The 24318-nt window shown below is 35.5% G+C and overlaps 1 protein-coding gene across 4 annotated transcripts in view; it reads left to right on the forward strand.

The window, feature by feature from the left end:
- LOC121168093 (receptor tyrosine-protein kinase erbB-4) overlaps window positions 1-24318 on the forward strand; it is a 984643-nt gene that overhangs the window by 758376 nt on the left and 201949 nt on the right. For all 4 annotated transcript variants that reach the window (XM_040997858.1, XM_040997859.1, XM_040997862.1 and 1 more), the window contains exons 17-18: window positions 18344-18476; window positions 22424-22546. In XM_040997858.1, the coding sequence (XP_040853792.1) occupies window positions 18344-18476; window positions 22424-22546 (256 nt within the window). The remainder of the gene's footprint in view (window positions 1-18343; window positions 18477-22423; window positions 22547-24318) is intronic.

Consider the following 24318-nt stretch of genomic DNA (forward strand, 5'->3'; position numbering starts at 1 on the left):
CAATCAAATTCTCTTACAGTGAAGTTTCATGTGCTGCTAGCATCCTTCCTCAAACCCAAAGTGGTATAATTTCTTCTTAATTTCATGATAACTTAGTAAAAAATGAATCATAAGGATGGGGAAAATCACCTCGAATAAACCGAATGCTTCGAGCCATCATGATTTTATGGCTTTCTGTTTTTTAGCTCAAAGTAGTCCATATGCTTCAGTCATTTACATCATAATTATCGTTACTTTTAGAAGAGAGAAAAAAAATGAAAACCTTGTATCATAAAATCTTTACTAGTTGAAGGAAAAAATTGTGTCATGAAATTTATTTCTAAAATTATTACTTTACTGAACCCCTGGATCCGATGTTATACAGATGAGAGAGTACTTACATGAGAATAATAAGTGAGCAGTAGAAAAAAGATTTGAGCTTCAGTGTGTCTGATTTCCAGGGCCAAAGTACTTAACGTTTTGTTCTCAGAGGACCAGTAAGAGCTATTTTTCTGGCAACATTGAATGAAGGAGTTAGGTACAGAAACTACTGATGATTATTCCTAGATTTTTGGCTTGTAAGTTTGGACAGATTTGGAAAGCGTAGCAGAATAGTCCCTAACTAGGACTGAAGTGGTAAATTTGTGGTGAATTTGAAATTTCTATGTGATATTAAATGACAGATTTCCTGATAAAATAAAAATTAGAGGCAGAAGTTACATGAAAAACAGTAGGCTTGCAAAAGAAAGGACTCTGACTTGACTTGTTTTTCCAAAGGAATAGGAAGCACCAAGAGAAAAATACAGCTCTGTAGTGCTGCTAGGCAAAGTTGGAGGGAACTTCTCATTAATGTTCTATATTTTCTCAGAGAATGTAGTTTGGGTTATCTTGCTAGAATGGATACAGGCATTTTCTAGGGCATGGATAAAGGAAAGGTGGTTTGTGAAGTTGAAATCAATTGTAAACTGATTTTGCATAAAAATCCTCTGACATTAATTCACAGATCATCAATTATTTGCAATATGTTGCTTTACATGTATCCAAATAGAAGGTCACCTGTTTTATTTTTGCAAGGAAAATGTCAGGTTGTGGTTTGCTAGCTGTGACTCTGAACTCATTAAATTAGAAGACTGTTAAATATATAATCAGAATCTAATAACATCCTGAATGCTTTTGAGTCAATTAACAAATTTTAATACCTGCAGTGTTAATTACAAAATGATGATATATAACAGTTACACCGAATTAGAACATTTCTGAAAATATCAGCAATTGTGCATGTACAGAGCATGTATTAGTAAGTCAGTAAATCGTGAAGTATTTTCCCAGTTCAAGTTTTTCAAATGCTCTAAAGTAAGAGATTACATAAAGTTCCTTAAAAACAAAAATTTTTGACCTCTTATTATGGTGTGTCACTACATCTGTCTTTAAGCATTAATTCTTTTCCTAGCAATTTATACCTTTTAAATTCAAAATAAATAATTAAAAAATACATCTTACATGGCTAAATTTCACCAGCCCCACTTTAGGTGTTTATTTTCTTTGTTCTTTCTGATGTTTATTAATAATGTAACATTAATTTTGTTTAGGACATTTTAAAACAAAATGTACAATTAAAGAGTAACACATACTTAATGAGTTGAACATAAATGTATGGGCATATCTTCATGATAATGCTTGCATATATGTATATATATGCTAATACATTTACATTATTCATTGAAAACTCATTTGGAGACCTTTTACGGTTCATCTTCAACTCTCTTCTGTAACAAAACACATAGTAGTTATTTAGTGTTCCTGGCAATCAATGTTCCAACAACTTCCTGTGGAAGATAGGTTATTCTGACTTTTGTATTATTTAGTAATTGTAGGACAGACATTCATAAAATGTTATTATGTGCACCTCACCTGCATTATCAATATATGCCCAGTAATGGATTCACTAAACACAGTGAAATACTGTTTTATAATTCACATTTTCTGCTTAATATTTAAACTTCAAATAGGAAACACATTAAGTATTACAGAAGTTGTTAAGTTAAAGCCATTTGTGTTACACTCATTATAAAATATATTTTAACAGATCAAATCTATAAAAAATGAATATAATCTAAATTAAATCTATAAAATATGTTTAACAAATTAAATCTATGGCCATAGATGAGACCCATCAAAACATGTCTCCATATTTTGGAGCAAAAATTGACGTAAATTACGTGAGTTGGGAATGTTTTCTAATATTTATATGGTTTCTTTTGTGATGCCATTAATCATGGTATAGAAAGGATTTGATGGATAAATAAGTTAGATTAACTCCATTTCAAAGTTTGTCAATCTGTTAGTTGTTTTTAAATAAGTCTGAATGATCCATTATACACATAAAGCTCTTTTTTATTTTAGTAATTAGTAGGACAACTTTGATCCTATATAGTTTTGAAATAAGCTTACAAGATGAATTGGTAACACTAATGCCTAATATGCATATATATTTTAAGCCTCCAATAATATTGCTTAGATGAGCTTCTCCTTTTCTCTCTCTCTCTGTTTCTCTCTTTGAGATTGCTATGAATACCATTGCTGATAATGGAAGACAACTAAAAAAGAACTTTACAACATGTCCCTGCTACTTACTTTGTTCTATATGTGCATCTGTTTCTTTTCTTTTGGGGGCTACTTGCAAATCATTAAATGCTATTGCACAGAGTGGTCCCAAATATACCCAAAATGATAGTGTTCTTGGCAACAGCCCTGTACGAGAGGGTGAACTTAGGGCTTAGTAACTGCTTTCTCGTGCTCATCACTTTCTTTTTTTCTTTACCTTAACTAAAACAACTTCTACATCAACTCATCCGGCATGGTTCTAAGTGAAGATAACTATTTTCCTGGATAATATTCCACATAGAAAAGTAAAGATGTGTGATCTGGAAAGTTGAAAGACCGAGAAGACAAAAGTCCATAAGGACATTTAAAAGGAGCTTCTATATTTATTTTGCTTTACTTTAGGATTATTATTGTAATGACCATTTACTAAATAAATAGATTTTGAAGTACCCTGCCCTGGATGGCCATCAACAATACACAGCAGCCCACAAAGCTGAATGTTAATACTATAGATAATTTCAGTGAAAGAAAAAATAAAGATAGAAAAATTAGTATTCTCACTAGGGAGAGAATGTCTCATGTAGATGTGGGGTTTTTTTCCTTAGTAGTTATGATTTCTTTTGCATGTAAATTAAATGGTTTCAGGCAAAGTATAAAATTGTCTTGGTATTCTGTTGCTGCAGTGCTGCTTGAGTTGGCTTATATTCTTTTAATTTTTTTTTCTTTGACATTATCTGGAGGCTGTGAATCCACTTACAGAGCATCTGCAGAATCATAACACTTTCAGGCAAACGCTTGAAAAAAATGGGTTTACCCCTAATTAAAAATGTGGTCTAATTAGGGGTTGAATTTTTTTATAAGTTAAACAGAGGGTTGTATTACTAACTGTTGTTGTTAGATACTTTGAAATGTGTTTTTGCAACACTTGGTCAAAATAAACATCCCTTTATACTATTAAAAAATAACCCATTCGATGTTAAAGACATTATTTAGAGAGCAGTGACCAAAAATCTTTCTGAAGGAGGATTTGTGTTTCTTCCAATTCCTCAGGAAAATATTTTAAAACAGTGTAGACGGAAACAATTTTACCCTATCATTGTCTCCCTTGGGTTACTTCCAATCTAGTGTGGACCAAAAAAATTTAAAAGCAAAGTGTTCATATTTTGCCAAGATAAATGCAAGTAAAAAGCTCTGTGTTTCTCTTGCATTCTCGTCTTAATTGTTCTTTCACTAATACTTGTATTTGCTTGAGGTACATACGGTCAATAAAAACCACACCAAGACAGCAGGCTGCAAGGGACCATAATGATGATAAAACCAGGCTTTAGTGAGGTCTGCTCCCTGGCAAGGTTCACCGATCCGCAAGGGTGTGACCGGGAGAAGTGTGCCCAGACTCAGGCGCACCTAGCCTGAGCAGTGGGGCAATGATGGAGCTTGAAGTAGAGGCAAGTGTATTCTGATTGGTTGGCTCCATGTGAATGAGTCCCAGCGGACTTTCTGCCTCCTCCTTTCCCCTGCCCGCGCCCTCAGGGCTAACACCTAAGAACCAGAGAAAGTTTCTACTGTTGTTTTCTCATTTGAAGAGAGGTGACAACATGTAGATTACAGCATATTTGAATTCCACAATCCATGAAGGGTTTCTTGAGAGACACGTTACAAACTTCCGCTTAGTATTACTTGTAAAGGTACTTACATCTCCTCTACCTGCCTCCTCTCACAAAAAAGTTTCAGGAAAGGCTGATGTGGATGAAACCAGGAAATGACCAACAGAGTGCAATAATCAGAGGTAAAAAAAAAAAATCTGTTAGCTAGGAAGAGAACGGCCACTGGCTTCATTTTTGTTCTTATAAATCCAGATGTCCTAAAATAATGTATTTTAAACTAAGAACTTAATTGGTTCCTAAAGAGTTTGAAGTGTTATTTTTATAGGTAGGAGAAATATAGATTTAAGGTAACTGCTGTAGTCACTTTTAAGGATCGGCAATGTCAGTGTTAGAACACGTATCACTGGCTTGATCCTTTGTATTGATAGTAAAATGACTGTTGCAGCTCCAAGTGTTACAGCCAACCACAGAAGTAGCAAACAGGCTCTCTTGACTGTACTCACCTTATCCAGAAATACTTTGAGTGAATGTATGTTTTCATGTCATTGGCCAAAAAACCTGAAAAGTTGTTATTTAACTTTTAAAATGTGGTAAGTTGGAGATGTTAACGAACAGGGAGTTAGAAATGACTACTGGGTTAGTCAATCAGGGGCATGTTTAAAAGGTTTAACTTTATTTGAAAGGAAGAGTTAAGAGAAAGAGTAAGAGAGAAAAAGAGAGAGAGAGTGTGTGTGTGTGAGAGAACATCTGCCTTGTACACTGCAGGGGCCAGTACTGAGTCAGTCTGAAGCCAGGAGCCAGGAGCTTCTTTTGTGTCTCCCAGGAGCCCAGGGATTATGTGTGACATAGTAAGTTAAGTCTCCACCCCTGGTACTAGCCACCCATATGGGTACTGGTTAGAGTCCCAGCTGCTCCACTTACAACCAAAAACTTTACCAGTGTTTGCGGTGGTGAAAGACAAACCAGACTTGCACAGGCAAACAAAAGTGACTTAATTGTGGATTGATTCATTATTTGGGGGAGAAAAATTTATTTTGTCAATTATTGTGAGATTAAGTAAATATGAACTACATATCAGTTCGGATCATTATAATATAACTTATTTTTATTATGCATATTTTAGATTATACTTTTGTTAAGTTTAAAAATATAGGAGGCTCTAAGTTATTATAGAATATATGAATTTTTAAGGGGTTAGTTTAAGACCATAAGGAGTATGTAGATATTTATGAATGTAGATATTCATTCTTTCAATCAAATAATAATTATTAGTGCTTCTGGTTATGAAAAAAATGAATCTCAAGAAGATCAAATAATATTTACAACACAGTTCTAACACTTTAAAGACTTGCATTTGAACTTATGAAAATTGAAATTATTATGTAGATAAAGGGATGGATGACATGATTTATCTGAGGAGTTATGTGTAAGTGAAAAAGTGAAGAAACTCAATGATTGAGTCCGGTGACTCCTTTACTTACAGATTAGAAAAGTAGGAGAGAAATAACAAAAATGATTTTCGAAGCATTGACCAAATAGAGGAAAAACTAGAGAAAATGATGTGATGGAATTCAAGGAAGACAGTGTTTTAAGAGAGGAAAAGGATCATTTATGACAAACGCTATTTCCAGACTGATGAAGATTAGGTCTAAAAAATGACTGATTTGACAGTAAGGAAACTGTTCTGAGCTTGATAAGGTCAGATGTAATAGAGGATAGGATAAAACCGTGATGAAAATTTGTCCAAAAATCAAGAATGAGAGTAAGATGAGCAATTGCAGACAAATTATTTAGAAGCTGAATGTAAAGGACACGGTTTTCTATTTCCGAATTTGTTCCAAATACTAAAACGTTGGATCAAGTGAGTGATCACATATATCAGAAATATATTATCACCTAAAATGTCCCATATGCTATCTGTCTTATTTAATAGCAATAATGAAGAATCCTGGCAGAGAATGTTGTTGTAGAAAGAGTAGAGCAAAACAGAAAGTATAATTGATGATCCCTAACCTTGTGACACTTACAACTTACCTGGATGTGGAAAAAAATCCAAAGGAGAATAATATAAATATAAATAAAATTCTGTTTAGAAGCTTATAAAGAAGATATGTAAGACTAGACAAGAAGTTTTATTGTGCAGGATAGCGTAATGGGAATGAATTGAGACACAAACACAGCAATAAAATTCAAGCCACTTATTAACCATTACTAGTTAATCTGGAGCATAAAAATGTTTCGTATGGAGACTACTGAACTATAAAGAAAGTCACTTACGCCAGAGTAACTGCTTGAACTATCTTTTTTTCATTATAGTTTTAAAAATATGCAATAATGAATGTTAAACATTAATTTGTCAAATGGGAAATAATAATAAGGCCTCAAAATTGACAATAAGATCCTTTTAAGTTTAATAAATCATTTTGCTTCAGTGTTTGTGACCAATGATATACAACATCATTTTCAAATGTATCAAGCATACTAAAAGTTTGTTGCACTCACAAATTATCAGACTCAAAAAATCAATATCACCTAAGGAAAAACAGTGAAGTAATGAGAGAAGTGAAACTCTGTGGAATAATGTAGCTTTCAATAAGTGGAAAAGAGGAAGTAGGGGAAAAGAAAAAAATTTAAATGCCATGGAGCTACACCCTTGTTTATGTTTTGAACTTTTCCAAGAGAAAGAAAACTATTTGAAAAAAGCTAAGAGAAGCACAGCATTGTCATCTGTCACTTTCTCTAACCGAAAGTGTACTTGCTAATACAACTAACCTAAGTGTAGTTCTTGAAATTAATAGAATAACAGGTATACACAAAAACTTTGAAATTAGAGTAAAAGCTAAAATACATACATCCAAAAAAATAAAAGAATATTTATCCCTTCCAAATGTTGTTGTACTCCTAAGGCTACATGTGTAAAGATGACAACACCAACCTTAAGCCTGCTCAGACCGGCCAACATGCACAGCCATCTCTGACTCCTTTACGTCTCTTCTCTGAGCGTGAAGTTCATCAATCTTTCATAATTTCTTTTCTGTAATACCTTTTGTCTATCTCTTCTTTAGTATTTTCCTAGTTTGATAAACAGCAAAGTGGACTACTAAAAGAGTGGACTAACTAGCCTTTAAAGCAAATTTGTTCCCTGATCATATACCTTATAATATGCTGCCAGAATCATGTCCTTATTATGTTCTTAAAATCACATTTTAATAGAGTGAGAAATAACTCTGGAGAAAACATACCTGGATTCAATTCTTGACTATACTTCCAGTGATTATTACCTTGGAACAGTCATATAACCTACCTCAGATTCGTTTCAAATATGTAATTGATTAAATTGGAAGAAGAATTTGATATATCACATGTAAAAAGCCTAGTAAAATCAATATTGTTCATTAATCCTGTAAGAAATAAGCATATGCAAAAAACATGGATTCCAAAAACCTTTGTATGTTTTTCATGATTGCCTTTAGCTCTCAAAGTGCCTTCCTGTTGACTTTATTCAAATCGGAAGTATTCTTTCAGACCACTGTCTCCCCCACAAACACTTATTGTTCCCGTTAGAGGGAAGCATAGCTGCCAGTGGTTCAACAGAAGTAGAACACATGTTACTTACATAAAAGGGAGAGATGTTTCTTAAGAATTCTCCACTTCTCCTCTGTACACAGTGTATCAAAAACTTTTCGTTAGTCTAAAGCAGGATTTTGGTTTAAAAGTTAGACATGGAAAAACAAATGAGAGGGGATGGGGAAAAAGTTAGAGATGCTTTGTACAGAATGGTGTATAGAGAGAATAAGTTGTTATTTGACATTTGTGAAGCTTGAGGGAGTAGTACTGTTCTAAATCTGTTGTTTTTCTGTCCAATAACCATGATACTCGTGCCATTTTAATGCTTTGATAGATAAAGGCAAAGAGAACTGACCAATAGAATATAAATTCCTATCTATGTCACTTCCCAGAGCAGTGTTTAGACAGTGTATTTTGTTAACGAACTAATAAATTGCATAATATGTTTCCAACTTTGGTAAATAAACCAAAGTTGGTAGAATTATATGCCCTATTTTTTTTTTCCAATTTCTTAAACTTTCCATCTGTTGCTTCAGATTACGTTGTCCAGGAATTAAATATAAAAATACTTAATGGTTGCTGTATTTTTGAAAGATTCTGCTTATTTATTTTTTTGAAAAACTATGGCAGAAATAGAGGGTGGGAAGAGGGAGAGAGAGAGAGAAAAAGAGAGAGAGAGAGAGAGAGAGAGATCTTCCATCTTGTGGTTTATTTCTCAGATGGCTGCACATTCAAGCTTGGGGCACGTTGCAATCATAGTGAGGAATTACCTTTGTGTCTCACATGCATGTGGTCGGCTCCCAAGTACACAAGCTGTATTGCCTTCCTAGGCATGTTTGAAGGCACCTGAACCGGAAACAAAGCAGCCAGATCTGGAACTGATATTCTAACCTGGGATGCCGGTATTCCAGGCAGTTCTAACTCACTGTGCCACCACAGTAGTGCCAGTTAGTGCATGTATTAATTCAATATTTACAATACTTATTATGTACCACTAAATATGTTTGTACTTATCCTACCAGTGTAATAGTATAGGCAATAATAACTGTACCAATAGAGACATTTATAAGACTGTATAATATGTATAAACTATTAAAAAGAAATGAGTATAATAATCAGTTGGATTTAAAAACCTTGATAAAAGGAAAGACCTTTCTGGCATGATTCTTTGTCAACACTTACAGAAATTAATAGGTACATTATACATACACATGCATGCATTTATTGTCAAAATATTATCTCTAGGGCCCGGTGCGGTGGCGCAAGTGGTTAAAGGTCCTCGCCTTGCACGCCCAGGATCCCATATGGGCGCCGGTTCTAGTCCCGGCAGCCCCGCTTCCCTTCCAGCTCCCTGCCTGTGGCCTGGGAAAGCAGTCGAGGACAGCCCAAAGCTTTGGGAACCTGCACCCGCGTGGGAGACCCGGAAGAGGCTCCTGGCTTCGGATCGGCATAGTATCGACCCGTTGCGCTCACTTGGGGAGTGAATCATCGGACGGAAGATCTTCCTCTCTGTCTCTCCTCCTCTCTGTATATCCGCCTTTCCAATAAAAAAATAATAAAAAAAAATATTAGCTCTAATAATAACAAAATTTGCTTTTAAATCAAATAGAAAAATTAACTGCTTCCCAAACATGGCAAAAAAGAATAGACACATTGATATATGTACGTTTTTTTTAAAAATAGAAAACAATGAAATGAACCACTATGAAACTACTAATTTTTTTTCTCCTAAACAATCCTAGTAATTTTACAAATCATTTCATGTTTGCTTCTTTGTATGGTAGCATCTCTACTCCAGTGAGATATGCACTCACATATTGAAAAATCATTATCAAATTTTATCACACGAGGACAAGTAAAAAAATATTTAAATTTCCTTAGGAAGAGGGAGAGCACATTTTAATGCATTCACTTCGACACTCATAATTCTGGTCATATTTTATCTGCAGCAGAGAAATGTTATGCCCTAATCAAAGGACAGAGACATGTGGCAGTGCCCAAGGTCCCTTCAAGTAAAGACTGTAACTGTCAACGGATGTCTGACACCTCAGAGTTTGACCCACATCACTATCATTTACTCAAAAAGAAAAAAAAAATGTCATATTTATAGAGCAGGTGGAATTCTGGGTCAGAAAAAGCACAATTTACGAGAGAAGAATAAAAGTGTGCTAATGTAGTTCTCCTTGCCCTAGGCAGTAACCCTTAAAATGTCTTCTGGGGAATGTCATTGTTTCTTAGTATTTCAAGGTCTCTCTTTGAACTCCACAGTGTTTGAGGGAGGACCGAGCAGAGTGGGTGCAGCAGAGCTGCTTGTCTGGCTTTCTGAAAGAAGATCCAGCTTTCGCAGAAAACAGAGTCCCCTGAACTGTATTCTCACTGAAAAGATAAAATGAAGATAAACAAAAAATAATGCTACAAATAGACTTTATGCCCTGAAGTATAATTGATTTAATACATTTAAACCATAATAAATGCAGCACTGCACATGAAAGGACAATGTGAAGAGAATCAACACATTAAGATGAAGCTAAATATAAAACCAAGGCATCTCAGAGTACCTAAATAAACCAATGTTCATTTTGCTTTCTGTACAATCAATTAATAATGAAGGAAAAGCTGGTGGGTGTTACTTGTTTACCCTAAACATTCCATTCTAATTAAGTATCTACAAAAACAATGTTATGGCTGAAAATGAATGAACTTGAGAATTCAGGATATGAAATATTAGCATTATTATTTATGTTTAATCTTCAGGTTATCTTTTCTGAGAGAGTATTTTGCTGTACTGAATATGAATATTCAGGTTGCTTAGTTATTGTGAAAACATGAATGTGTAGAAAAAGAAACACTCATTTACAAAACATAGAAGCATTTGAATGTGTGAGAATAGAAGTTCAGTCAATCTTTTTAAGTTATCTACATTTTGCCTTGTTGTGTCTGACCGAATAGACATTTTACTTATCTGCATGAAGGTGAATTCTTTTGCTGTGAGGGTGGGAAGTCTTTGACATTCTCATTTTTACTTTATTAGTGTCCGTTGAACATGAAGTGTTTTGTTAGTGCTACTGTTGTGCTGTGATGTCCATGACTTCCTCATGGCAGTCAAATCTTGTTATTTTTTGAACAGGTTTTCTGCTATATTGAAACCGATTGCCATATCTGTCTCTACGTATGCTATATCTAAGCATGTTCTTATTTTAAAAATTGCATTCTTTCCCTCGGTCAGCAATGGCTCATGCATTCTAAGATTTTTCTTTTAGTGAAACATTACTAGGCTCTTAATCAGCTGTATATTTCTTTTAGCAAAAAAAAACATAAAACACACACTTGAAGATACATTTACCTCGGATTCATGACAGGCTTAAGCCTCACTAGGCAAAAGATGATAGCCAGTTTGATTAATGATCATTTTAAATAAAAGTTTCCATATTTGACCCCAATATGAGATAATGATTTATTTAACTGATACACATTAATTAGAAGTAGAAATGAATTTACCTTCCTTGCAGATACAATTTATTGGACATAATAGTAAGACTCTAAGACACTTCTGTGAACTGTGTGTACGTGTGCGTGTGTGTGTGCCAGGTCAGAGCAGCCTAAATTTCATTACATTGCTCTAATTATGGGCTACATGCTTTGTTTATTACTAACAAAGGCACTTTTGACAATTTAAAGGATATTATTGGTACTTAGAGCAGTAAAAATGAAAACGTTACTGGTCAAATGGGACATATGAGTTGCCTAAGCTTTTAAGTGTTTCATGATGATACTGAATGTGAATTCTGGAGGTCATTTCATTAGGTCTCACAATTGTATGACTAAATAGTTCTCTACCTTATTTATTTTTCCCATTACCATAAAGAATGCTTTATGCATATTTAATTTGAGATATTTGGTAATGATCCAGCCCATACGAGTTGACAGTAAACACAAAAGTAAAAGTTAGTTGGTCTGAGTCCATCATCTTTCTGTGTAGAAAGGCGAAATCGATTAACATTAGACAGTAAAGATAGACACCGTTCATATCACAGGTTTAAGGCTTGTAACGTTTGTTATACAACAATGCCTCTTTAAAAAAAATATATCCTGTTAAACTTATCAGACTAGTTGTTTGTTTTACCAACTTGGCATATTAAAACGTACTCCCTGCACACATGCCTGCCTACACATTTTCGTTTTGTAATGCACACAGCAGGAGACCTGGACAGATGGACAGACCTGGACAGTGCCAGCCATTAGAGGCTTCTGGAGAGTTAGCCAGCGAAAGGGACAGTCCCTGTCCAGTGCTTGCTGGCGCTCACTCTTTCATATTCTCTCTCTTCTTGTCTCTGTCTCCATCTCTCTCTCTGCCGCCAAACAAATGTATTTAGTTAAAAAAAAAAAACACTAGTCCTACCATTTTAAAACATTTTCTTCATGTTTTATTTAAAACATTTTAAAATAATGTATATTTTTTGTTTTAAATTTTGAAATGACATTTTGCTATAAAAGTTCTGGCATTCTCTATTATTCATTTAACTTCACCTGTATATTGTAATTGGGGAAGATAAATTTGGGTGGGGGAGTTTATTTTTTAATTTTTTAAGTATCTGTTTGTGTATTTATATTGGAAAGTCAAATATAGGATACAGAGGGGAGAGGCAGAAAGAAAGTCCTTCCATCCACTGATTCACTCCCCAAGTAGCCAAAATGGCCAGAGCTAAGTTGGTCTAAAGCCAGGAGCCTGGAGCCTCCTCCAGGTCTCCCATGGGGACACAGGGTCCGAAGGCCTTCAGCCAACCTCGACTTTTTCCCAGGCCACAAGCAGAGATCTGGATGAGAAGTGAGGCAACTGTGACAGGAGGCGGTGACCATTTGGGATGCTGGCAGATGCAAAGCGAAGACTTTAGCCACTAAGCCACTGTGCCAGGCCCTAGGTGGAGAAGTTTTAAGAAGTGATATTTTCCATTCTTTTTTATAAAGATTTGTTCATTTGTTTGCTTGAAAGGCAGAGTAGCAGAGAGAAGAGAGGAAGAGAAACAGACATAAGGAGAGATTTTTCCATCTGCTGAATCATTCGCTTAATGGTCCCACCAGCCAAGCATGGGTCAGGGACTTCACTGTGGTCACACAGGTGCCATTTTCTGCTGCGCTCCCAGGCACATAAGTGGAAGCAGAGTTGCTGAGACTCAGTCTAGCATTCCCAGAAAGCATAATGTTGTCACAAGTGATAGTTTAACCTGCTGTGCCACAATACTTCGCCTAAATTTAATTTCAATTGACATATATTATTTATACTGCTTTATGCAATTCAGTACATGTATTCAAAAAGTAATGATAAAGTTAGGAAAACTGACATTTCCATTGCATCAATGTGTTGGGAACCATCAAGCTCCTGTTCTCATTATTTAAAAATGTATAAATGTGGAATATAGTTACTCCACTTTTATATTTAATATCAGCACTACTTCTCTTCCTTTGATCTGTTTTAATATCTATAATCTACCCCCTCAGTCTTTTCGCAATTCTCTGTCTTTCCTTTGGTTCTAATGAACTATTCTACATGCTCCCTCTAAGTGATAAACTCTTACAGCTTCAACAAGTGAAGGAAAACACACTGCATGCGTTTCCTCCTTTTGTGCTAGTGAATCTGTGTATACAAACTCCCATTTAATGTTTTTCATAATTTAACTCATTATTTCATCCGACAATAACAATTTTATGTATTTATGAGATAGCATGAGTCACTCCACTACAATATTGATTGATTTTCATCTATTAGTCAAGGAGAAAGGAGGAAAAGAGAACGAGTGAAAGAGAAATCTTTTTGTGCACTGGTTCACTGCCAGGACATGCTTATATCATGTCGTGGTATAAACATACACTTTTTCTCAAACATTCGTTCTTTTCGTGCAAATGTTGAAAGTCCTTTCTTCTATGTTTTTTTTTCCCATTGATTTGAGAAATATGAGGTGATAGAGATATGTAATTAGAGAGACCTATCTGCTTTTTAACTACACAAATGCCTGCTGGGTTTGAGCTGCACCAGGACTAAAGCAAGAAATGATGAGTTCAGCTTAGGTCTAACATGGGTGGCAGAAACAAAATTACTCAGGTCGCCAAAATTATTTGACAGAGATAGGAAGAACTCCCATTTCCAGGTACATTCCCCATATGCCCTGGATGGCCTGCACTGGGTTGAGCCAAAACTCTCAAGAAGGAATTCAATCCAAACCTCCCCAGTTAGTGACAAACACCCAGTTATTGGCGCCATCACCACTGCTTCCCGACGACTCATTGATAGGAAGCTTGAGTCAGCTGTCAGGGCCAAATATTGTAGCCAAGCGCTGGGACGTGGGCTGAACTGTCTTGAGTGGCTGCTCCTCACTGTAGTTTTAAGGCTAACCAGCCTCTCAATTTAAATGGAAAGCATTAAAGGAAAGCTTTCAGAATTTATTTATATTTCATTTTTAGAGATTTTGTTGTATTTCATTTTTAGAATTTTTGTTATATTTCATTTGAATGCTATATATCTAATTGGAACTTTCAGTATAAATTATGAGGACTTTACTACCTTTTGTTTGTAATCTAATAACTGGGAGGACATATCATTGTAGGAAAATTTGGGGGTGTTTATAAAATTAAAGTTTTCTACATACGCCTACATTTTATATTCTATAGTGAGAGGAAGAGCATGGTTCAAACATAGTAATCAATGTAAAGAATGTGTCTTTTTGGATGAATGCTATGATTCGAAAGACATGATTCTTTCATGAGTTAATTACATTCAAGATAATAGGCTGCAATACATTGTGTGGTTTCTGAATTTCTAAGTGAATTATGAAAACCAAACTATATGCTCTTAAGTAAATTAACGACAGTCACTTGTGACTCAGACTGCTCTTAGCATTAGCTATATGAGTAACAGTACAAGAAAGATCACGCATCACACTGTGTCCACATCATGCAGTAAGTTAGGCTATCTTTTGATTATATCCTTTTAGTAGAAGCTTGGACTTGGCACATGAAGTGTCCTATTATTTATACTTTTGGGTTCCCCATCGTTTTCAATGAAGATTCAAAAAGTAAATCAACAAATACTCCTCCTGCTACGGATGAGTTTGCAGAACATTCTAGATACCTCAGTGTCAGACTCCTGTGATTTCAATGGTGTTTCATCCGAGACTTTTTGTTCCCCCTAACCTAACGTTTAGGAGGAAAAAAGTCTTGGAAGCAGCTTGATTGACAATAGCCATGAGTAGACCTAGGAGATAAATACAACCATTTAAAGAAGCAATTTAAGTAGTTGTAGCCTCTTGAGCCAAAAGTCCTCCTATGTAACTCAGAATTAACTGTTGTGAGGGAAGTTACTGTCTTGCAGCTGCTAACATCTGAGAATCTTCTGAATTGAGAGGATCAGGAAATGTGTAAATAGTATTAACGTTTCAGATTAGCTTCATTTTATGGCACATAATGTGCATTGTAAGAAGCATAATGGTAATTAAATGACTCAGACTCATAAAACTATAATGAGTAGAAAATACATGCAGAAGTGCTAAGATTATAAACATGGACAGGGAATAGTAAAATGAAATCTTAATTGAAAAAAATGTGAGGCAAATACTTGAGAAAAAAGCAAACAAGATCATCATTACAAGACTAAACTTTTAGACAATTATTGAGTTTTTGTTTTTTTAGAATTTAAATATACTACTGTAAAATACATGTAATCACATTATAGAAAGTTAGGAAGCAAATATAATTAAAACTAAAGAGTCTCTTATTAATAGTCCTACAAATATGTATATTTGTTTTGTAGCATTTCAGATCCGTAAAGATGTATCTAAGCAAGCATTTTGTCATATTATGATCCTAACGATTTGTAACCCACTATTTCCAGTTTGTGCTCTGTACCTTTCAATGGCTGAACATTTTTATCTCATCTACAGCCTAATCCATATTTAGACCACAAGTCGTCCAAGAAGTGGCATTAAAGCTAATTTTTTCAAAGCGGGATCCAATTCAGCATGACATTTCCCATCTGGCTGTTACATGTAATAAGCCTTCTTCGTTTCAACCAGTCATGTTTTCATGAGTATCATTATTCCATGGAACCTGCAGTGTGTCTTCTGGAATGATCCCCCTAATCCACGGTAGCTTACTTCCTTGTAGCTGATGACTTCATCTTCAAGATACTATTCTGTAGTGATAAGGAAATACTTGCCTATTGAAATGACTACCAAAATGTTTATTTATTTCTACGTGCATATCAATTTATATTTAATTCTTATTACATATATTCTATTTTTATCTTTTATTTTATCATATATTTTATTCTTAAATGCAGGAATTGTAGTTCTTTATTTTTTTAGGTTCTTTGCACTGCCACCATTCTCACATAGTAGCAAGGGATTTCAAAAGTATTCAAAATCATCTAAATAAACTACTTTGTGAAAATATTGGAGATAAACTCTGAAAGAAAAACCAGAAGAGCTGACTTAGTTTCTAAATATATTAGATTGTTGTGAACTATTTATCTTTACTTCAATAAGATATAAAGAACAAAAGTGGTTTTTTTTTAACTGTTGGAAGTCAACATTTTTACATACAAAAAAAACCTAAACAAACATTTTTAATACATTAATGTGCATTTCTATAAGTATATACTAGCTATTATAAAACAAATACACAGAGAAAGTCAAGAGTTTGGCCTAAATCTACAACAGTACAATGCTGAAAGTATTTGTATTTATACATAGTGTTTTTGAATTGAAAACATAACTTATGAAATCAAAAAAAAAATGTGTCTTTTCCTGCAGAGGTGACTTTTCAATTATTTTCTGCTCTGGAGCATAGATGTTTTTAGGTGAAAAGAAAGAGATTTTCTAACATATGTACTTAACTGGCACCCTCAAACATATGATCTTACACACAAAACCCACATCACAATGATGAGTTTGTAGCCATGCAATAGTGTAATTTTCTCAATGTAGACTTTTATGTCCTCAGAAAATCCCATTTAGGAAAATCTGCTTGAATTATAACAGCGTTTCGATATTCGCCAGTGCATTGAGCTGTCAGGAAACAACCTTTAGAATGAAGTAAATTTTAGGATTATTCTGTAGCTTTATATGACAACATAGCATTCATAATTTTTAAAGATATGATTTCATTTCTAGAATCAATTACGTTGGTTTTTCTCCAACACTTCGCTGAAATTTCAAAATCTTAATTAGGGCTGTCCACTATCATTAGTTCTGATCAATTTTTCGAGTAAAAGTTTATTTTACAAAAGCCAGGTTTTTTTTTTCTAAATGAATGTGGCTACTTAGAATAGATTCTTCTAAAACTTAAAAATATAGAATATAAAATATTTTATTATGGAAACTATAGGAACGAGCTGATTTTGTTAGTTTCGGCATCGTGGTTGCATAGTCAAATATTTATTAGGTCCACCTATGAGTTTTGCTCCTGGTTATTTGCTATAGCATGCAAAATTGATGTACTTCAGAACTCTGACCGCCAAAACCTCATAGAGAATGCTGTATCATAGAACAGGAAGTTAAGAACTGCAATTCTTACTGGCTCAAGCAAGGCAAAAATTGTCTTGGAAGACAGTAAGAAGTGTGACTTTCAAAATTGTATCTTAAAAAAAAAATACATTGGGAAAACATTTTAAGAATAAGTCACCAGGCAATCTTCTTCCTAAGCCCAATTATTATCCATGTCTCTTCACATAATATTTAATGTGCATCGTCTTTTGTGGGTGTATGTTTGCTTAGACTTTTAGTATAATAGACCTATTTATTCTCATCATTTTTATTTTGAAAATATCAGATCCAATTCTTTATCTCTTCCATTTGCTTCTTCTGCCTTGGTTGTCCTTATCAGAATTCCAAGTAGCACCTGTATGCAATATCAACTCTTGTTGGTATCCTGGCATTGCACAGGTGATAGGGTTCGTATTTCTTCAGACCACACTCATTTTTGCTTTAGAGAAGCAGTTCTCAGCTAAGGCTAGTGTCTAATGAGGTCTAGCAATAGTGTCCTGACTGGGACTAGGGAAAAGACTGTCACCTAGTGGAAGGAGGTCAGAGATGCTCTAAAATGTTGTGAAAAGTCTAGGGCAACTCCAATCACAAACCAATATTTATCCCAAAATGTCAATAGTGCCACTGTTGAGAAAACTTGTTCTAGAGAGAATAAAATCACGCTGTATAGCAATACCATTAAAGTGTACATTTCATTTATTCACAGATCACAGAATGATGTGAATGTTCCCACAACAACCTTTGGTTTATGTTTATCATTCTGTTATCAAAGTTTGCGTTTTCTCACCAAATTGCATGTTGTGGCCACTCCTTCACAAGGATCAGTTGAATGAGCATGGTTTATTATTTCAAAATGGGACAAAACCAAACAAAATGGAGCTGTTTTTCATTTAACCCTGAAAAACAGCTTATTACCGCACGAATGCATTTTTGCTTGCATTGCGTCTCAGTGACGAGATGTGTGATGTGGGCAGGGTCATGTACAACTGCTTTCCTCCTTGTGTGTTTTAACTCCTCATACGTTTGCTTTTCCTCTTTTCACATTCTGATTGACAGAACTCCCCTGATTGCAGCCGGAGTCATTGGTGGGCTTTTTATCCTGGTCATCCTGGCTCTGACGTTTGCAGTTTACGTTAGACGGAAAAGCATCAAAAAGAAAAGAGCCTTGAGAAGATTCCTGGAAACAGAGGTGGGCGTTTGTTCCTGTGTTCATGTTTGCAAGGATCTTCATTGGGTCAAGAAGACACTCAGTTGTATCAATGCAAGCGAAAACTGTCCAGTGTCCTTATGAGAGAAACTATATCTCATTGTATGTTACTGATGCAAATTGGAATGTATGTGAGCAGTTCAGAAAGGCCCACGACTACAAGAAGGTTGGTGGGAGAGGCAGGGGAATTACTGTATTGGAGAGGAATCAGGCTTGCTTCTTCGGTGGGTTTCCCACTACCAAGCTCACCTGGAGACTGCCTGCAGACAGGGTGTTTCAGAGGCAAAACTGGCAAAGGGACGGAAAAATTGGACGTTCTCTAGTTTAGAATAAAACCAGGCAGGAAGCAGTGTATTCTTTAAGTAAGATAATTAAATTGGTGAAAGTTATCATTACGCCAGCAGTGAAAGACTGAGCTTACAGGATAAATCTAAATGGTATAATCACACATGCCTTACAGGCCAATTCATAGGATGTGTTTAATATTATGCATGGTGGTTATTGTGAGTATGTGAATTATACTTGTTATTATAATTTCTTTTATATTGTCACATTCAGCTGAGAGTTTTCCTTTATACAGGAGACAAGAGAAAAACAATTACTGAAAATTATAGATTACCAGAGCCGCCTATTATTATTATTTTATGATACCGTTCCATAAGCTCTGGGTTTTCCCTTCCCACCTCTGTAAGTTATTGTAAATTTCCTTTTTTCCCCTCTGTTGTTGATTTTGTTTTATGGCTTTTCATTTAATGGGATGTACAGTAACTGTCATATCAGATGTGAAGATACAATGCAGTTTACATCACTGCCACCAGCACCTCCTTAACCCTCATTCTTCTCTTGATGGGCAGAGCTGTGCCTGTCTGAATGATTCATACCAATGCTGTTCTGAGACTCGGCGTTTGATGGGTCCGTTTTCATTGTCATTGTTATTATCACAATGTATCCTCCGAACAGTAACATAAATGAGGATGCTTCTTCTTTTATAAAGATTGCACACTAACAATGAATTTGACCTCTGAACTTCCAGAAATGAAAATTACACAGAAGAAGTGTGTGAACATTTTAGGAAATGACTTTTGCAGCTACCAGCAGGACACTATTTTCCAAGATTTGGAGTTATATGAAATTGGAATGGGCTATTTCGTCAACAGACTATCAAAACAAAGTCAATAAGCATGGGAAACTGTAGTAGTAATTCATATGGTATCCTAGATGCTTCTAGGTAAACCAACTTGGTCACTTTCCCCCTTGCACTTTCAAAGTTCACTTTTCATGAGAATGAAATTTGGAAACAACATACTGTGCACACTTTCAATTTAGCTGTTATTCCAGAGGTGGTTAGATTTTTTCCTCATTGATAACTTGGGGCAGCCAACAAGAGAATTCTGCAAAATAATGTAGAGTTGGACAGAAATTGAAGCTTTGGAACAGAGGTGGACATTTAGGTGATTGGATTTAAAAAGCAGAGAAATTAGTCTCTTAACCACAGGCAGGGAAGGCCCATAGTTATAAATAGAATTTTGTTACATTGTTATTTATTTTTTTAAATTTTGTATTCTTAAAGATCATCCTCAGAATTGTCATTTCTTTACTGAATTTAATGTATGGATTGGCATTGCAAACTGGTTCTTATTTTGTATAAAAATTGTCTTAGGACTTGATTATTTTAAGGGTTTTCTACAATGTAGCCAAATCCTTAAGCATGAAAGCTGGGAATCCGCATCAGATGTGAAAATAAAATATTTAGGAATAATAAGTTGTTGGAATCCACTTAAGGATGAGCTACTTTCCCCTAATCCCTATTTTTCTGGAAGCTTTCTTCTGTTATATACAGAAAAGGAAGAGCCATATACGCTTACTGAGATAGACTGTAAGCTGGAAGCTTGCTTGATGCTTTTCTTCCCAACCATACTGAAAAGATCTGATCCAGCTCTAAGGGAGTGACTCATTCACTGCCTGCTTTGTGCCAAACACTACTCCAGAATTCTCCAGCTGTGTCATCTCTTTCCCTTTCTAATTTCCAAGAGTGGGAGGTTAATCGCTTTCTTAAGTTTGTGAGAGCATTGAAATACATTCCTCCAGAGTCCAGTACTGTCCCCTTGCCGCTGTTTCAGTGTTGGCTCACAATATGAAACCATAATTCCTTTAAAGATGGAACTTCCAGTTTTTAGGAAAATGAGTCTGTGTAATTTTTAAATGATACCCAGGATTAATTGCTAGAGACGAATCATCGAAGATAGTACTGTGGATTTTTAAAACAAATATATTAACTTTCAGCACGATTTATATATATATGCATATATATTTATACATAGTTATTTCTCTATATACACATATACATATATGTAATCAGAAATGCTGAAGCCTCATCTTCAGCTTTGAGTGTAACCCTTTATGACTTTGTATGTGATTTTGAAATTAGATACATAAATATGATTTATTATGCACATGTTAGAGGCATACCGAAATCCACCAAACAACCCCTGCACAGCAGAGTTGTCTTCCAACAAAAGGAATTCCCACACAATTTAGTTGAGTAGAGTTATATATTATCAAATGTATACTTTTACACTATAAATCTGAAAATGAAATAGAAATTGGTTCGTTTTTGAACTGTAATATAGAAACCTGTTAGTTCTTTTTAATACATTTGTTCTAAATTCTTCCTGTTGCTGCACTTACCTACATTCAAGACTGTTCCTCTAATTAAGTGGACCATGATGTTCATGGAAGCATGATAATAATACACAGGCTGGAGGACCACAGCGCATTTAGCCTTGTAAATAGACGTTTTGAAATGCAGTGGTGGTTTCAAGGCAATTTGAGTAGGAGTAGTCCTTAATTATTTCCTTGTGCTGGGAAAGAGCAGGCTATTTGTCTGTGTCTAAAGTTTAGTTCCTTCTTCAACTTAAAAGAGAAAAACAGAATTCCATTTCTCCGACTTGCTATTTTCCTCTCCTATGAACAACCTGTGCTTTCTTTACCTTGGAATGTAAGCTTTATGGTACCCGCCTCTCTTGTGTAATTGTCTTTTCTCACTGATGCCAGGGGCCAGCACACTTACATTTCCCAGGTCATTTATCCTCTCTAGCTCAATGACAGCCATACTGTGCCATCTTGTTTTGCACATTGTCCTCACCTTCCAGACCTGACCAAGAGCTGAGTGTGTCCCCTTGGCTCGTCTCATCATTCTCCCTGATGCTGTGCCCCGGCAGTTCTGGTGGTGTTTCTCTTCTAATGAGAATACATTTTCTTTATCTAGAGACTCATCTGAGGCCTTCATTTAGGAAGTCAGAACTAATGAGGCTCCTTCCCCAATAGTTTTTGTTGTTGTTGTTTCTTTCCAGTCTATGCCATTCACTAGTATTCTAGAGTCTATGATTTATAATAGAATATTTGATCTAGGAGAGAGTTCAAGGATCTGCCACTTAGAGTATGTTCAGTGATCACTGTCATATATCGGAATTCTATAAGAAGGCAAGGTTTCATTCCTGCTCCATTGTAACCTGGATCCCCATGTTAAGAAGCTGACTTGATTCAGACTACATTGAAGTTTTAGAACCACTATCCTGGGATACAGTACTGGCATTGTGATTTTTTTGTCCTATTTAGATTTAAATAAATACCATTTCCTCTGTGTGTGTGCATCAGATGCCTTTGCCTAGTATGTTTCAAGTTGGGCACACATTGATTTTTTTGGGGAGTATGTGTTCCACTGTGCAAAGAGCAGAGAAACAAGGGATAGATTCTGAAGAACTGGTTAAATGGGATCTGTGGGTAACGGTTGGTCGGTATAACAAAAATGGAGTTTGTGAAAGACAAGTGTGCTTTGTTATCATACCGTACCTCCCAAGGAGAACTGGAAAGGCAGGGAAGGCGTGATTGTCATACTGGAAGCTGAACCTTCTGTTCTTGCCTTGCAGCTGGTGGAGCCCTTGACGCCCAGCGGCACGGCACCTAATCAAGCGCAGCTTCGCATTTTGAAAGAGACTGAGCTCAAGAGGGTCAAAGTCCTTGGCTCCGGCGCTTTTGGAACAGTTTATAAAGTAAGTAGAAAAAGCAGAACAATGCCATGAAGTCTGACTCTACAAAAATATAACCAGAGCGATTGGTTGACTTAGCAAGCCTGATCTCTTTTTTACAATTTGAAAAGGGCGATCCTGTTAGTATTGAGAAGCTGCACAAATAAATTCATTAATTTTATGTTTGAATAAGCTAGGATGTACACAGTCTTAAGAGAAAGCAGCTAAATACTAATATATATCCAAGCATAGTTCTTTCCATCTTCCCTATAGCAATATCCAAATACCCGTGAAGGCCACATCATGTACCACCTGTGTAGTAATCTGTAGAATCCAAGACATTCCTGGACAGTGTGCAAACATTTTTCCTCTTTTTTTTACAGTTCTTTTTTTTTCTGAAACTATCTTTGTCATCCTTATTCTACTGACCTCATTCTATTGACGTGCTTGTATGTTACTAGGCTAAGACAACATCTTCAAAGTCATAACTGATGTCTTAGTCATGCAGTTTAGCAGTTGCCTGTCAATGTCCCTGACTTTGTTGACCTTGTTATTATTTAAAAACTGTAAGTTACCTTCATATGTAAAATTGAGCATACATACGAGGAAAGGGTAACATTAGGACATTAATTAAAAATTTGAAAGGCAATGAGACAAGAGGGAGAGACACAGACAGCACAGAGTGGAAGAAGAATCAAAGATTCTGCCATGTGTTGGTTCATTACACAAAAGGGGAAAGAGCCAGCACTCGGCCAGAGCCGAGCGAGCAGCCGGGAGTTCCATCCTAGTCTCCCACATGGATGCAGAGGCCCAAGTACTCCGGCTGTCTTCTGTTGGCTTCTCAGACAATATTAGCAGGAAAGCTGGTTTGAAAGACAGCGGCCAGGACTTGAGCCAGCCCTCTGAATGAGATGCCCTGTGCTACAACACCAACCCTAGATTTTTAGTATACACGTTTTGTTTACTCAAGTTGGAAAATTATAATGTGATCACTAATTTGCACAGGAAAGATTTAGGCTGACTTAAAATGTTTTCTAATCTTTAAATTTCTTTACACGTTCAAAAAAAATACAATGTATCCTATCTATTTAGATTGTGCCTAAAATAAACTTCAAATACATCCTTGTATATGCCTAAACTTTAATTTTTAAAATCATATCTAGTCTTTTCATGACATCCATAACTTCATTCTTTACATAATTCTGTGATAAAATGCTGCCAACAAATTTTGGGGGGTTAATAAATATAGGATACTAAATTTCCATGCTGAGTTTTTGAAAATGAAGTGGTGGATGCAAATAACGGTGAAAATCGTTGTTGAGTGCTAGCCACAATGAATAAGCCCACTCACCGCAGTGTTGACCCAGCTTGCTTGGTCACTGCCCCAGTATTCCATATCCCTAGGTAGAACTGACGATTCTATGCTGAGCTAAGGGAAAAGATGTAGGAGGATATTGGAGCATCCATCTCCTTAGCGTCAGACCTACCAAATCTGCATGTTCTGTTGCAAAATGTAATATAAATCTGTGCTTGTTTATAAACAAGGAATAATGATATGTGACCAATTTAAATGCATTATACAACTTGGATTGTTACATCAAGATAACATAGCTTAGAGATGAAATTTTATGTTAAAACCATGGAGATTCTGTACTTCAAGTCTGAGTCCTATTATCATGGATAACTATAACCCGTTAAGACATAATAAGAGTTGTGTTATCATTTTTACTAAAAGCAAATATTTATATCTTGTGTATGTTTTACTTTTGACTTGAAATGAAACTTTACTGGAAGTT

This window comes from Ochotona curzoniae, unplaced genomic scaffold, assembly GCF_017591425.1.
Source record: "Ochotona curzoniae isolate NIBS_2020 unplaced genomic scaffold, NIBS_Ocur_1.0 patch56, whole genome shotgun sequence".
Lineage (NCBI taxonomy): Eukaryota > Metazoa > Chordata > Mammalia > Lagomorpha > Ochotonidae > Ochotona > Ochotona curzoniae.